The 15,334-nt window shown below is 34.6% G+C and overlaps 1 protein-coding gene across 3 annotated transcripts in view; it reads right to left on the bottom strand.

Annotated features, from left to right (window-relative positions):
* The window catches only part of STAM2 (signal transducing adaptor molecule 2), a 56,422-nt gene that overhangs the window by 18,934 nt on the left and 22,154 nt on the right, over positions 1-15,334 (bottom strand). For 2 of the 3 annotated variants that reach the window (XM_028509821.2, XM_028509820.2), the window contains exons 2-7: positions 11,740-11,824; positions 10,779-10,854; positions 10,575-10,673; positions 9,522-9,668; positions 7,920-7,989; positions 7,158-7,344 (exon numbers count right to left, since the gene is read on the bottom strand). In XM_028509821.2, coding sequence (XP_028365622.1) covers positions 7,158-7,344; positions 7,920-7,989; positions 9,522-9,668; positions 10,575-10,673; positions 10,779-10,854; positions 11,740-11,824 — 664 coding nt within the window. The remainder of the gene's footprint in view (positions 1-7,157; positions 7,345-7,919; positions 7,990-9,521; positions 9,669-10,574; positions 10,674-10,778; positions 10,855-11,739; positions 11,825-15,334) is intronic. The other variant, XM_028509822.2, reaches the window with a different exon arrangement.

Below are 15,334 nucleotides of genomic sequence, written 5' to 3'. Positions count from 1 at the left end.
ATGTAGCTTCCCTGCCAGTGTATTTTTTATTCATTTATAAGTATATTTAAGCCTACTCTATAGATTTAGATGTTAGTCGTTACAGATGTTTTTAATTTTATATGTTAATACTTTCAGATCTTTGATTCAGAGGTTTAACCTTTTTAAATCAAAGTTCCATCACACAAATAGGGCATACTTGATTTATCTATTCCCATACACATGGACATTTAGGAACTCCCAGTCTCTCACCATTATAAAGATTGGGGTAATGATCGCTCTAGATTCTGGGGCACACATGCAACAATTCTCTAGGCATATGCACAAACATGGACTTGCTGGGTCACAAGATATAAGCATTTCTGATTTTACTAGATATTGTCAAATGTTCCCTAAAGGGATCGTGGCAATTCACTGCCCTCCTTCCCTAAGCAGCAATTCAGAATGTCATTTCCCCTCACATGTGTTAACTGTGCAAGCAACACTTGATATCAGACAGGAGAGAAATCATGTCTCATTTGCACTTCCCATGTATACATATGACTGTCGGCCTTTCGGATTGCCTCCTCTGTAAACTGCCTTGTTCATGTCTTCTGTCCATTTTTTCCCCTACTAGGTCTTCTGTCTTTTTCATGGATCTGTAGTTCTTTCTGCATTCTGGACAGCAACTGTTTGTCTGAACTTCATTATGAAAATAGTTTCTCTCAAACTTGTCTTTTAAGATGTTTACAGGGTTTTTTATTCCATGTTTTTGTTCTTTTTTATTTCATTTTTTATTATTTTATTTTATTTTGTTATTTTATTTCAAGTTTTCTTTATTCCATTCCCATGTTTAGGTCTTTTAATTCATGTGGAATGAAATATTATGTACTTTATGAATCCAAATCAAATTTTATTTAGACTGTATAAAGAGCCATTCACCCCAGCAAAATTTAATGAATAATATCATTATTTTTTTACTGATTCATCATATTCTATCTTTCAAATAGCCAGCTGCTATCTGTTCATGAACCTATTTCTAGATTCTATTCTGTTGCAACAGTCTATATATTTATGTACTAGAGCTTTTTAACGTGCCTTGATTCCTAGCAAGGCAAGGACACTCTCTGTTATCCTATACCTTCACATTTCTACATTAATATTCAAGTATTTTCAAGTTCTCTCTAAAAAATTGTGTTAAAATTTTAATTGGAAATGCATTGAATTTATGCATTCATATGGGAAAAATTAAATCTATATTGGTAGATACTGGCTTAATGATAAAGAAATAATATTGTTTCTTTACCATGAAGCCAGTATCTCCCTCTATTTATATTTATATAAATGTTAAATATTTATATTCCATTATATTTTTCAAAGAATTTTATGTATTTTTTCCCATAAAGGCCTTATACATCTTTGTTAGGTTTTTTTGTTCTTGATTATTTATAATTTTTTGTTACTACTGAGAATGGCATGTGTTTCTCTTACATTTTCTAAGTAGTTGTGATTACAGTAAAGTTTACCACTGATTTTGCGTGTTGAGCTTGTACCCAACAACCTTGATGAACTCTCACCAGTTTTAATAGCTTGCCCATTGATTCTCTTGAATGTTCTCTACAGGCAATCATAAAATCTAGAAATAATGGTAATTTATCTAAAATTTGACTTATTGAGCAAGCATTCTTAAAAATGAAACTTAAAGATTAATTAACTTCTATGACCCTGAAACATTATTTCATTAAAAAGTACAACAAAGATAATTACTGAGTCATAATTCACATGCTGATGGCTCATGCTCCTGAGAATAATGCTAGTTGGTCAGATGACAGATGTCTTTTTCCATGAAGGTTATGCTTGTTGTGAAGGAGATGTGAGACAAGGGCTTTGTTTTTTTAATCTTCGGGGGCCCACTAGTAGTTTGATTTTAATAAAATTTAGCGTTGATGTAAAAAAGAAGTGCTACGAAAATATGAAAGAGCTATGTATTACCCAAATTCTTAAAGCCAGAAAATAACGGACATATTGACAGTTCTAAGGTATTACATCTGCAGAATGAGAAACTCTTCCTTATTCTCATATACTTCCTTAAAGTGAACTTTCCATGTTAAAAAGGGAAGTTGAACTTAAAGGAATTTTTAGATAAAACCAAAGAACCCAAACCTGTGAAATGGATGCGTGGATTTTACTTGAACCTATCAAAAATTTTATGTGTAGCCTTCCTTAGTGGTTCTACTAATGTAGGATAATTTCCCTCCCAACCACTACTGCAAACAGCTTGATGAAATATAAAAGTAGGCAAGACACCCAAATGTCATGTCAAAGCATGATGACTCCTTCCCAGCCCTAATCCAGCTCTATATTCTCTCCATTGGCAATTAGTTGGTTATATGGAATGTTAATGGCACAAAATATGTAAATTCCTAAATTAAGATAATTTGGCACTGTAGTTGCACATAAATCACTTGATAATTAAGGAAAATTGCAGCATTTATATTTACAGATGTTTATGTTAGGAAAGTCAGTCACACTGGAGTAAAAAATGATGCAAATATAAAAGACATAAATTTTACCTTCAACAAATTGACTATTCAGCTAACATTTATGAAAGCCCACCAAGGAGGGGATAGACACTGGACTAAGCACTGCAGTTATAAGGATAATTAAGAAACAGTTTCTGCCTTCAAGAAATTTAAAATTTAGTACTATATTTTTCAATCCTCCCTACTATCTAAGACATGTTACCTTGCTTTACCTTCTGGGATTTGTTTTCTCCTTCCCCCTTCCTCCCACCCAGGGAAGTGCTGACCCTCTGCAGAATCAATTCATCTAGCAGGAGAGACATATGTGAAGAAGTAATTACAATACAATAGGAGAAATGCTATCAATTACATTCAGGGAGCTAGAGCAGCACCAAGATAGAATTTCTAATTTATAGGTAAAGGCAGAGAAGGGTTTAAAGGCTTCTCAGGGGATAAAAAATCTGACATGGGTTTTGAAGGCTTAGTAGGCACTCATCAGGAAGAAAAGTAAATGAGGGCTATGGAAATAAAAATACTCTTCTCCATTATGGATGAGCAAGAAAATAAAAACAAAGAAATAAAATACTTTGTCCACTGAGATAAACAAAAAACAAACTTATCTTGTCTCACTTCAGGTCTCAAAATACATGAAAATCTAGCCTCTTGACTTCTTAACCAAAACAACTTATTTGCTGACTTTTACAATGACAATGGTTGAAGATAAGTGATGTCCTTTATGGATTTGACAATCATGTGAGAAAAGCGCTATTTCTGCCACAAACATACAAATAGTAAACCTGGATACTTGGTAATCTTGTGGGGGTCTTTTCCTTAAATTATCTGTTTTATTTTTTAATTTGGGGAACAAATCCTTGGCCTGGACTCCCTTGCAAACCTTCCCTGCAAGTAAAGTTCCTATTCTTTTCTAAATGCGTTTGCTTCTTTGACAGGGCTTTTGGGGCAGAGAGAACCAAATGTACAATGCCACAAAAGTCTAATCACAACATGACATTTTTGGAACTGCAAGAATTCCACTTAATTATTTGAAATGGTACATACAGAACAAACAAGGAGCGGTGAGATACAGCTAAAAATGGAGAAAATAAAAGCTTTATTGGCACACTGTTAAGAAATGTGCACCTTTTCTATCAGCTCCATGTTTCCTAAGTTGAAGTCCAAGAATGCTATATTTCAATGACTTTTTTCAAGTTCTATATGTGAAATTTTTAATTTTATATTTTCACCTCCACAGCAATGTAAATACATGGAGTATAGTCATGATCTAGATCATCTAGATGACCTCCACTTAACCTAAGACTGCCACTTAACTTTAATTACCAAGTTTGCCTTTGTGTTTAGAATCTTGCAGTGATAACCAGTGACCCAGAATGACATTTAATCTATACATGTTGATACAAATGTCTATGGTAATTTTTTAAATTTTATTTTAATCATTGTTCAAGTACAGTTTTCTGTCCTTTACTCCCATCCCAGCCCACCCACCCACCCCTCCCCACCTCCCTCCCATTTCCACGCCCCCTAGTTTTTTGTCCACGTGTCCTTTATATTTTTTCCTGTAATTTTAAGACTGGGTATCCTATCCTCAAAAGGAGGGCAATCAACTTACATATTCCATCATATTCATGTTGCATTCTATCAGCAATTACAAAGAATAAAGTTCTTTCTTTGCAGTAAGTCTCAAATGAAAATTGTTTTGCATGAGTCTACATTACTTGTGAAAAGAACACATGCAGCACAGTAACATAACCCTTTACTCACTGCAAGCCTATGGCCTGCGACAGGTATACAATACCGCACCAACACCAAGTGACATCAAGGGATACAATATGTATGAAGGATTCACAGTTACAAAGAAAAATTCAAATGCAGTTATCGTAACACAGGGTAATACACAGACCTGCTGGAGAGAGTGATGAAGTACTGTACCATTTATCAGTAATTTACTTACTATGTGAGCAGCAATTAAATTTTAGAAAAATTTGTTATTAAAGCAATGCTCAAAATTTGAATCTCAGAGCAAAAACTACTCCATTTTAGTTTTGTTTCTATTTTACAAATGTCTTTAAATTTATACCTGTATAAGAGTAACAGAAGTGTAAATGTAAGTTACTTTGTAAATATTCTAACTAAAACTACACTCAGAAGCCTGAGCTTTCAGACTGTCAGTGTGTGTTTGAGGCCCACACTACCTCTTCACCTTCATATCTGTTTACTCTCCTTCAGGGATCATGTGCTTCATTATAAATGGTTATTTTTTAAAAAGCAAAAAACTTCTGTGAACATAGTGTTATCTTGACTGCCTAAGAGACCTTTGTTTTCATATTCTGTTATTGCAAAGTCTTTCCTGTCCTGTCAAAATCAATCCAAGTTCACCTGAAATGGATCCTGGATAGCCCTTCCTTCCCAAATGCTCACACCACATGCTAATCTGCTCTCTTTGGACCCCAACGTGACTTCTTCTATGCCATTCACATTCTGCATTCCATTCAATCAGCTGTACAGTAACTTTAACTCCCATACTTTATTCTAGGTTTTAGACGGCAGAACTAAACAGTGCCTATTACACATTTTCTCAGTATTTACCACAGCACAGTAAAACCATTTTTGTGTACTTATCCATTTAAAAAATACGCTACACTAAGCTTCCAGCCAAGACAGAGGAGTAGGTAGATACATTTTGCCTCCTCGCACAACCAAAAGAAAAACAGCAACAAATTTAAAACCAAAACATAACCAGAACTGACAGAAAATTGAATTGTATGGAAGTCCCACAACCAGGGAGTTAAAGAAGAAACATTCATCCAGACCCGGAGGAGGGGCAGGGTTAGGCAGCCAGGGTGGAAAGGATGTGGGGCAAGGCGGCAGCTGGAAGTCCAGGGTAGGTGAGGTATGGCTGGCAGGCCGGTTGGTCCCACATTTGCACACAGATAAACAGGGAAGAACAACTGGAGAGCAAGACAGACCTCTCCACCCAGGGTTCCAAAGTGGGGAAATAAAGCCTCAAAATCTCTGACTGTAAAAATCTGTGGGGGATATAGCAGCAGGAAAAACTCCCAGCCTCACAGGAGAGTTCACTGGAAAGACCCACAGGGTCTTAGAATGTACACAAACCCACCCACCTGGGAACCAGCACCAGAAGGGCCCAATTTGCTTGTGGGTAGCCAGGGAAGTGCTGAAAGCCAGCCAAGAGCTGAGCAAGCAGCACTGTTCCCTCTCTGACCCCTCCCCTACATACAGCATCACAACACAGCGATATGGGTTGCCCTGCCCTGATGAATACCTAAGACTCTGTGCCTTACTATGTAACTGGGGCACCAAGACAAAAAAAAAAAAAAAATGGCCCAAATGAAAGAACAGATCAAAGCTATGAAAAGATGGCCAAACTATCAGATGCAGAGTTCAAATCACTGCCAATTAGGATGTTCACAGAAATAGTTGAGTATGGTCGCAAAATAGAAGAAGAAGCAAAGCTATGAAAAGTGAAATAAAGGAAAATGGACAGGGAACCAACAATGACAGCAAGGAAACCATAACTCAAATCAACAATTTGGAGCAGAAGGAAGAAACATTCAACCAGAATAGAACGAAGAAACAAGAATCCAAAAAAATGAGGAACCTCCAGGATAGCTTTAAACATTCCAACATCCAAACCGTAAGGGTGCCAGAAGAAGAAGAGAAAGAGCAGGAAATGGAAAACTTATTTGAAAAAACAATGAAGGAGAACTTCCCTAATTTGGCAAAGGAAATAGACTTCCAGGAAGTCCAGGAAGCTCAGAGAGCCCCAAAGAAGCTGGACCCAAGGAGGAACTCAACCAGGCACACTATAATTACATTACTCAAGGTTAAAGATGAGGAGAGAATCTTAAAAGGGGAGGTTAAGAATAGTATGGGAAATGGAGAAGCCAAAGAACTTATATGTTATGACCCATGGACATGAAGTAAGGTGGGGGAATGCTGCTGGGAGAGGGGTACAGGGTGGAGGGGAATAAAGGGGAGAAAAAATGGGACAGCTGTAATAGTATAATCAATAAAATATAGTTAAACAAATAAATAAAATATACTATACTAATATATCTTTAATAAGCTATTTATAATGGATACCAGATACATTTATAATCTGTGTTCATAGCAACAAGCTGTTAGGTATTGCTCTTCTTACATTTCATCAACTTCATTTAAAAGCAAAGTAGAAGTTGGAATTACACCCAATATATACAGACATAGTCTTTATTACAAGTTTAAATGATAGAGAAATTGTGAGGGAGAGTTGAGTAACAAATTAAGATTATGGAGGAGCTGAGCATACCTTTCGGTTGCCTTTATCAAAGATAACACAGCTATATTTCTTACTCAAGTTTATTTGTTAGTAATTTTGGTATACAATTTTGGTGACTGAATATTTATGTTTCCCAATTGTGATAATCAATCATTTAATACATCTTTTATCCAACATAAAAAGGAAAACCACATTCAATATAATAATTAAGAAAATCACATTAGCTAGTCTCATTTATAAATTTTATTTTAGAAAAAAGTAATTAAGATATGAAAAGTTTCTATGATACACAAAGTCAAACTGCTGGATATCCAGGATTCGAAATTAAGGATATTATCTTTAACTTCAAAATATTCCAGAAATAAAGATTTAAAACATACCTGTCATCCAAAACAATAATAATTTCACCATGTTTAAAGGTAAGTTCATTGTCCTCAACAGCTTCAAAATCATATAACGCTCTCACTTTTCTTGCAACTCTATTATTTAGCTGAACGTCTGCAGATGGATATAAGGATTTTGTTTCTGTGTGCTGCTGCTTCTGCTCTTGCAATGATAATTCAATAGCTAGTTTGAAAAATTAAAATGCAAAAAACAAATGTAACCAGAATTCTGATTTTTTTAAAGTTTAAAAAAGATATTAATGTTATATTTAATAAGGGTAAATCAAGTGAGTATTTTATTTGTCCAAATAAATACTAAGCAGTTAACTTTCTAGAGGGGCAGAGAATCATGACACTTTTTAAAGTGAAGTTTTTGCTCATTCCTGATTATAACAGTCTGTCTTATACAGCAGCTATTATTTTTATAGCAAACAGATTGTGACATTTTAATATGGGTAGCTTCCATATAGGACAAGCTGGGAACATATATTTCTGTGCTTGACTCATAACTCTGGCATTAAAGAAAAGGTGAAATGTAAGCTTTCCAAAGGTAGGACATTAAATACATATTATTGACAAAGATAATGAATTAATCTTATGATCATGTCAATTGTTTTACTTAATTTTCAGACCCTACTAGTATTTATATTTGAGGTAAAATACTAAAAGTATACCCAATTTTATTATAACTTTTTTTTCAATAAATTATTCTGGCAAGGATGTTTCCAGTAACACTAAATTACATGTTTCATGATTTACCTTTAGCTATGTCTTCATCTTCTTTGTTTTTGTTCGATGATGTACCATTCTTGGCAGCAGCTGAGACAGTCTGTAAATGTACAAGTAAAATAAACACAACCACCCTTTCAAAGAAAACACAAGTTCTATAATTACTCACACATGGTAATTTAAAATAAAACTGATAATAACTAATGAGTTTCATTTAAAAGTGAAGTTCTTTATGATAATTTTAAGTAGCTGTTTTCAAATACTACAATAAAACATCAGAATTTTAAAGAAAACAGTATCCATTCAAAAAGGACAGGAACTGGCTTATACATTGCATAAATCTTAGTATCTGACCCAGAACTTGGCATACTGAAAGTACTTAAATAAGAGTCTTTCCTGATTGCACTTCTTGGTCTACATTGTCCAAGGTCTCTTAACTCAGTGAGAGGTGCTACATCGTTATAGATGTACAGCTACAAGAGAAGTGGCAGCAAGAAGCCATGATGACTACTGCAGAGGAGGGAGGACAAATTCAAAGGGTGTGGTCTAGGAATGCCTGTTAAGCCCTCTTTTACTCATTATGTTTGAATGGTGGTGTCTCTTCAGGCACAGCAGAGGACCATGGAAGGTCATGCTTAAATTTAAAGGCAGGGAAGACAGAGATGTCCAGGATTCTGAATCATCAATCAGTTCTTTAACAGATTTCTGAGAATGATGTGCATAAAGGACAGAGCAGAAAAATGCTTGCTTTTTGTTACTTATAAGACTTCTATCCCCAAAATCTACCTAGAATCCTTAGACCTGGTGAGCTGTAAAGATCTTTTTTGTCTCTGTAGTTTAGAGTCTACAATAAAATTATATAGATTAGATATAGATATAGATATAGATATAGATATTGATATAGGTATAGGTATAGATATACACAGATATATAGTCTTCTTCCTAGTCTCTTTCCCTAACCCATATATTATATTAATTAGAGGGCAAGAAGCACTGAGAGCAAAACCCAAGATACAATGTTTTTTTCCCACAGACCTAAACAGTCCATACAGTGACTCACCACTCCTGCCTCCACTCTGTCCTACTAAAGCTATCTCCCCAAATAAACTTCATCTTATAGTTCCACCCATCTTATATATAAACCATTCCTTTCACTCTTTAACAAACAGGTCTTGAGCTTTCTCTACCTCTTGAATACATTCCAATCCCAAAATTCTACTTCATTTTTACCCACCCAGTCTGTAGTTACCTCTCTGTGCTGGCACATAGCATTTGTACCCCTCATCCATATTTGTCACTTATAATTTAGTTATGTTTCACATGTACATAACTACCCTTCAAATTTACCATAAATTTCTTAAACATAAGGCTCTCTCATCCACCTATGCCTTCTGCATGACTCTAAAGGAGCATCAAACAGATTATTTATGGCCGAGTCACTTCTCAAAGTTCTGATATGTAGAAGAAATTCACTACAATTAGCACACCTACTAAATATAAGAAACTGTGCCAGACAGGCACGTGGAGAGTGGAGGTGGGTGACGATTACAATAGACCTGGCCCAGATTTTACATAAGATACATACCCTCAAAATGATATAGGGTCAGCCATGGGTTTGAATGAATCTCTTACCTGAGAACCTGCTGGAGGAAAAGCAATTCCTTCTTCTTTCATAGATTTAATAGTTGCAGATATTAGACTAAACTGGGGGTCCTTTTGAAATTCTTCTGACCACTCCACCATTAAAGATTTCAGTTTTTCACATACTTTAGGATGAGCCTTTCAAAGAAAAGGCAAAGAAAAAAAAACACTATGTTTAAAAGTACTTGAATTATTTAATAACAAAGAGAATTACCACCCAAATTTTCTTTAATCACATGAACTTCAACAGAAGCCCAGCAATACGTAGCCTAGGCAAGTACTTGGTAATGCCTATTTACATTTTAAGATATAGTTATTTCTTGCAAAATTACCCTTTTTGAACATCAATTTCTAAGTCTTACTATAATTGCAAGTCTTTTTTTATATTCAGAGGTTATGTCTTCAATGTTTTCTTATAAGCTTTTTATGTCAACTAAACTACAATTCTGGGATTTCTGCCACCAATGGCATGAGAATGGTGCTTCAGAGTTTCCGTCTTAAAGAAATCAATAACAACACCCCTATAGCGAAGGCCCCCTCCACCCTGCCCCACCTTTGCTCTCCATCTCTATTGGGAAATCAGTACAGAATGGTGGTTATTTTGCACACTGGACTCACAGAAACCTGCATCTGAACCTCAGCTCTGCTACTTACTAGCTGGTATTACCCTGGACAAGCTACTTAGTATCTAAACATCAGTTTCTGCATCTATAAAATAAGAATGACAAGAGAATCTAACCTCTAAGTGTTGTTAAGAGCATTAAACAAGAGAGTTGATGTAAAATGCTTAAATCAGTGACTGGTAACTAACCATCAGTAAAGATTAGCTATTATCACTAGCATACATGCCTTGGGGAGGAAAACAGATTTTGGTGCTACAAACAAAAACATCAAATTTTAGAACAGGAAGTTTTATTTCATTTCAAATTTATCTAAAATGATTTCATTTATAATACAACTTTATTAATGCTATATATAGTTAAAATGATATAGAGTATATATATATTTTTAATAACTTAAATTTCTTCTCTTTTAAAAATTTACCTTATTTTTTATCAGAGCACGTACTTCTGTTGCAAAATCACGGGAACATACTTCTAAATGAAATATCTTTCCACAGTTTGCCACACAAGCCCCAAGAAGCTATTAATTAAAATAAAAATCAATATGCATATGTTGAGATATTAACTTACTAAAATAAACATACACATAAAATTTGGATCAAACAATAGCATGCTTTTTACTTACAGTTAATGCCTGCAGAGCAACATGAGGAACCTTATGATTTACCCTTTTCATTATGGCTTTTAGGCAATCTTTTGCCCTACGAAAAAAATGATGAAGATTAAATATTTATTCAGAATTTGAAATCAAACATTAACAATATGAGGTATACTACTAAATAACTTTAAATTAAAAAATAAAATCCTGCAAACCTCATTACATAAAATGATTTTACACAATCTTTTGTTCATAGACTTGTAGAAGTTTAAAAAAAAAAAGCTTATTCCAAAGGTTGTATATCCCAAAATCAAGAGGTAAAAAGTCAGTCAAAATAAGAGCACTATATCATATAAAAAAATATCTTTTCATTTGTTCAAGAGAGACTTAGTTTTCAGACAGCAAATTCTTATCTTGAAAAAAAAAGAGCAGGATACATAGTCTTAAAAGGTTTAAGTATAAACATGCATGAATGCACTTTGAAAAGTTGTAATGTTAAAACGAATGCTTACTTCAGTCTTCTCAACTTCTAAAGTATAATTCAGTTCAGCCTAACTACTGCATCTCCCCCACAAAGCATCCTTTTTATATTCATTTTTTTCATTATGATGCTATTATAGTTACCTATGATTACTGAAAGGCTTTTTCAGCATGTTACCTATTAAATTATTATATTTATTTACCTCATTATTAGAAGACTCCCAGAAGTGTCTAAGTTACAAGACAATTTCCTCAACAACTAGTCTATTCATTGTTAATATGCGTCTCTATTGTGTCAAGCTTTATGTATTTTAATTTACCTCAGGTTTTCAGTTGAACTCTCTTTCCATCTGTTCTTTCAAGGTAAAGTTAATTCCATAAATCCCCCCACCATGATCTCTTTGTTTTTATTCCCCTCAAACTAAACAAACTTTTCAAAGTTACATCAAGAAAAGGGACACCAGTTATCATGTCCTTAGACATTTACTGAGCATGACAGGCATCTTACCCATTAGGAGTGCTTCCAACTTTGTCACATATGTCCATAATAAGACTCCAGTCTTCCGCAGTGTTGTACTCATTTGTGGCTTTTTCTATAAGATATTAGCATACCCCAAAATTAGGACATTTCTTATGCAACACTGACATAGCAGGAAAGGCACGGAAGAAGTCCTACCTTTCCTTTTGCCAAATATAAAAGAACTATAAAAAACATCAGAAGATAGAGTACTTTAGCTCATTTCAACTTTAAATTGTATAATTAAATGAATTGAATGTTCTAAGTTATACCAATAAAATGTCTTCTAAATTTAGTTAGTGAATAAATTACAAACTATCAATAATCCCAACAAATTCTAATTTGGAAGAAAGCCTTTAAAATGTGTCATCATATAAGGAAATATGAACTAAACTATTCACTGAGTCGTTGCTTTTAAGAGCAAAAAGAAAAATGGATTGATAAAATAAAAAAGTTCATACGATGGAAAGTAAAAATGAGTTCTACAGAGCTAAATGTACAAAAATGCGTAAATCTCAAAATATAACGATTTGTTTTGCTTATGCTGAGTTTAAAAAGCTAACAGTAGAATATATAACATTTACATGAACTTTTTAAAAAGCTTTATTGAAATATAATTCACGTTACAATACAATTCACCCACTTGAAGTACACAACTCAATGTTTTTAGTATAATTAAAGACTTGTGCAACTATCACTGCTATCTAATTTTAGAACATTTTCACAAACCTAAAAAGAAATCTATACCCATTGGCAGTCACAGTCCATTCTCCCTCCATACTTTCCACCCTAGACAACCACTAATCTACTGTGTGTCTCTACAGATTCCCATTCTGGACTTTTCACATAAATAGAATCATACAACATATGGCCTGTCATGACTAGCTTCTTTTATTTAGTATAATGTTTTCAAGGTTCATCCATGATGAAGCACGTATCAGTACTGCATTTCTTTTCATTGCTGAGTATTATTCTACTGTACAGATACACGTCATTTTATTTCTCCACCGGTTGATGGACATTTGGGTATTTTTTTTCAACTTTTTGGTTAAAATTAGGGATGCAATGCTGCTATGAACACTTGTGCACAAATTTTTGTGTGATGTATGTTTTCACACCTCTTTGGTATATACCTAGGAGAACCAACCACTGAGTCTTACAGCAGCTCTATTTAATTTTTTTTTAGAATCCAGCAGTTTTCCAAAGCATCTGTGCCCTTTTACATTCCACCAGCAACACATGAATGTTTCATACAAAGTTATGAAACACTCAAAAAATACACTATATTGTGAGATATAAGTACTAAAAATATTACCATATGCATGAGAATGAAAAACATCAAACGAGATGATCAAAATGGGGTAAACAAGGACCCAATTATATTTACAAAGTTTTGTTTTTTTTTTAAGTTCTGAAGTAAGTATCCAGAAATCATTCTTACTCTTAATATCTTTTTTTTGTGGTTTGAAATAATTTATGATCAAAATAAAAATTTTAAAGTAAATTTTTGAAGAGCACGACCAGAATATAATTACTAAATTAAGTAATATTTTTACTTTTACAAAGTTTCAATATCAAGAGATATATTTCACCCTGGCTGGCGTAGCTCAGTGGATTGAGTGCGGGCTGGGAACCGAAGTTTCGCAGGTTCGATTCCCAGTCAGGGCACATGCCTGGGTTGCAGGCCAGGGCCCCCAGCAACTGCACATTAATGTCTCTCTCTCTCTCTCTCTCTCTCTCTCTCTCTTTCTCTCTCTCTCTCTCTCTCTCTCCCTCCCTCCCTTCCCTCTCTAAAAATAAATAAATAAATAAAATCTTTTAAAAAAAAGATAAAAAAAGAGATATATTTCTTTTCTGCTAGTATAGGAAGGTTATAAAAATTATACTTCAAAAACTTTTTATGTCTTTTCCCCTTTATATCCTATAATTTCAAATATAGCCAAACGGAGGCATTAGATACATACAAGCTTATCACAGTGGTAAGAATCTAAAGTAGTTCCTTTTTTTAAAGACAATAAATAATAAAACCCAAAGCCCTGGCTGGCGTAGCTCAGTGGATTGAGCGTGGGCTGGGAACCAAAGTGTCCCAGGTTCCATTCCCAGCCAGGGTACATTCCTGGGTTGCAGGCCATAACCCCCAGCAACCGCACATTGATGCCTGCCTCTCTCTCTCCCTCTCTCTCCCTCCCTCCCTCCCTCTCTCCCTCTCTCTCCCCTCCCCTCCCTAAAAATAAATAAATAAAATCTTAAAAAAAAGAATTTAAAAAAATAAAAAATAAAAAATAAATAAAATCCAAGAAATAAACAGGCTTAAGTAAACAGCTATATTTGGCAAATGGGAAAGAAAAACACAGAATCCAGTTAACCTCAGTTAAATGCTGGAACTCACTTTATAAAACCATGTGAACTGCCTAACACTATGGATAGAAAGTAATTATTTTGATATATATGAAGAAATGGCAAGCCAGAGGTTTTAGAAAAGTTAATAGATTTTTTGCCTTGCATTAAGTTCTATATTCAAGCACCAAGCTTTGTAGGTAGAAACATTGTCTACCCAGGTCCAGCTTCTTCCCTTGTACAGAGATGACTAACTCTTCCACCTGTAAAGTCAGACCAGGATGTATTTTTTTCCAAAGGTTTAAAATGTTTAACTATTTAATAACATATCTAAGAAGTTTAGTGAATTCAAAAGTATACACACACACACACACAAAAAATCTACCAACCTCTGAAAATTATAACACATATATTTCCAGACTTTCTTCTATACATATAAATGGAAAAATAAAAATATCAGTAAAACTAAATAAAATAAGACCATAGGCATGACATGTCCAAAGATTGCACCCCAAAATTGATAACCCCTTCCCTACAATTACAAATACATTAAGAAACAAAACAAAAAAGTAAAATACTGCTGTTATTATTAATGGGAGCTCTAGGTATGCTGGACAAATGGGCTTGCTACTAGACAACCCCAGAGTTGGGCATGCCTTAGCACTACACAGGGGCAGACCTCCCCCTGCAGAGGGGAGTCCCTGTACAACTTACTCCAATGAAAAATAGATGAGAAATCACTCAATGGCTGTGGAAAAACTAGCTAGCTCTTACATGGACGAAGAGCATCAACAGGGCCCATTAACTGAAAGTTTACCAGTCAGAAACATCATTACACCAGAAATGGAAAGAATACAGGAGCAGGGGAAGTCAGATGACACTAATGGAACTCCCTCTTCAGGAAGGAAACCTCAGGGGTATTTCCCACTAATAGTGTAATCATATTAGATGTATCATTTCCTAACCTGCATTTCCACTTACCATAAACATCTCTCCATGTTCATAAATACATGTCTATACCAATATTTTGAATAGCTACATGGTGTACCAGTACATACAGTGGTCACAGTGCTTACACAATCTAGTAAGAAGGTATCAGCCACCTGTGGTTTTAAATCTATCATGTACCCAGACTCTCTTCTTTGTTACATTCATTAGAATTGTATTGATGCTGCACATAGAACAAATACAACATAGTTTTTAAATGTCAGGATTTCATACATAGGCCTTTCTATAGATGTTTCGTAGC

Source organism: Phyllostomus discolor, chromosome 4 (genome assembly GCF_004126475.2).
Source record: "Phyllostomus discolor isolate MPI-MPIP mPhyDis1 chromosome 4, mPhyDis1.pri.v3, whole genome shotgun sequence".
In the NCBI taxonomy this organism is placed as follows: domain Eukaryota; kingdom Metazoa; phylum Chordata; class Mammalia; order Chiroptera; family Phyllostomidae; genus Phyllostomus; species Phyllostomus discolor.
This window is presented reverse-complemented; position numbering and strand designations above follow the sequence as displayed.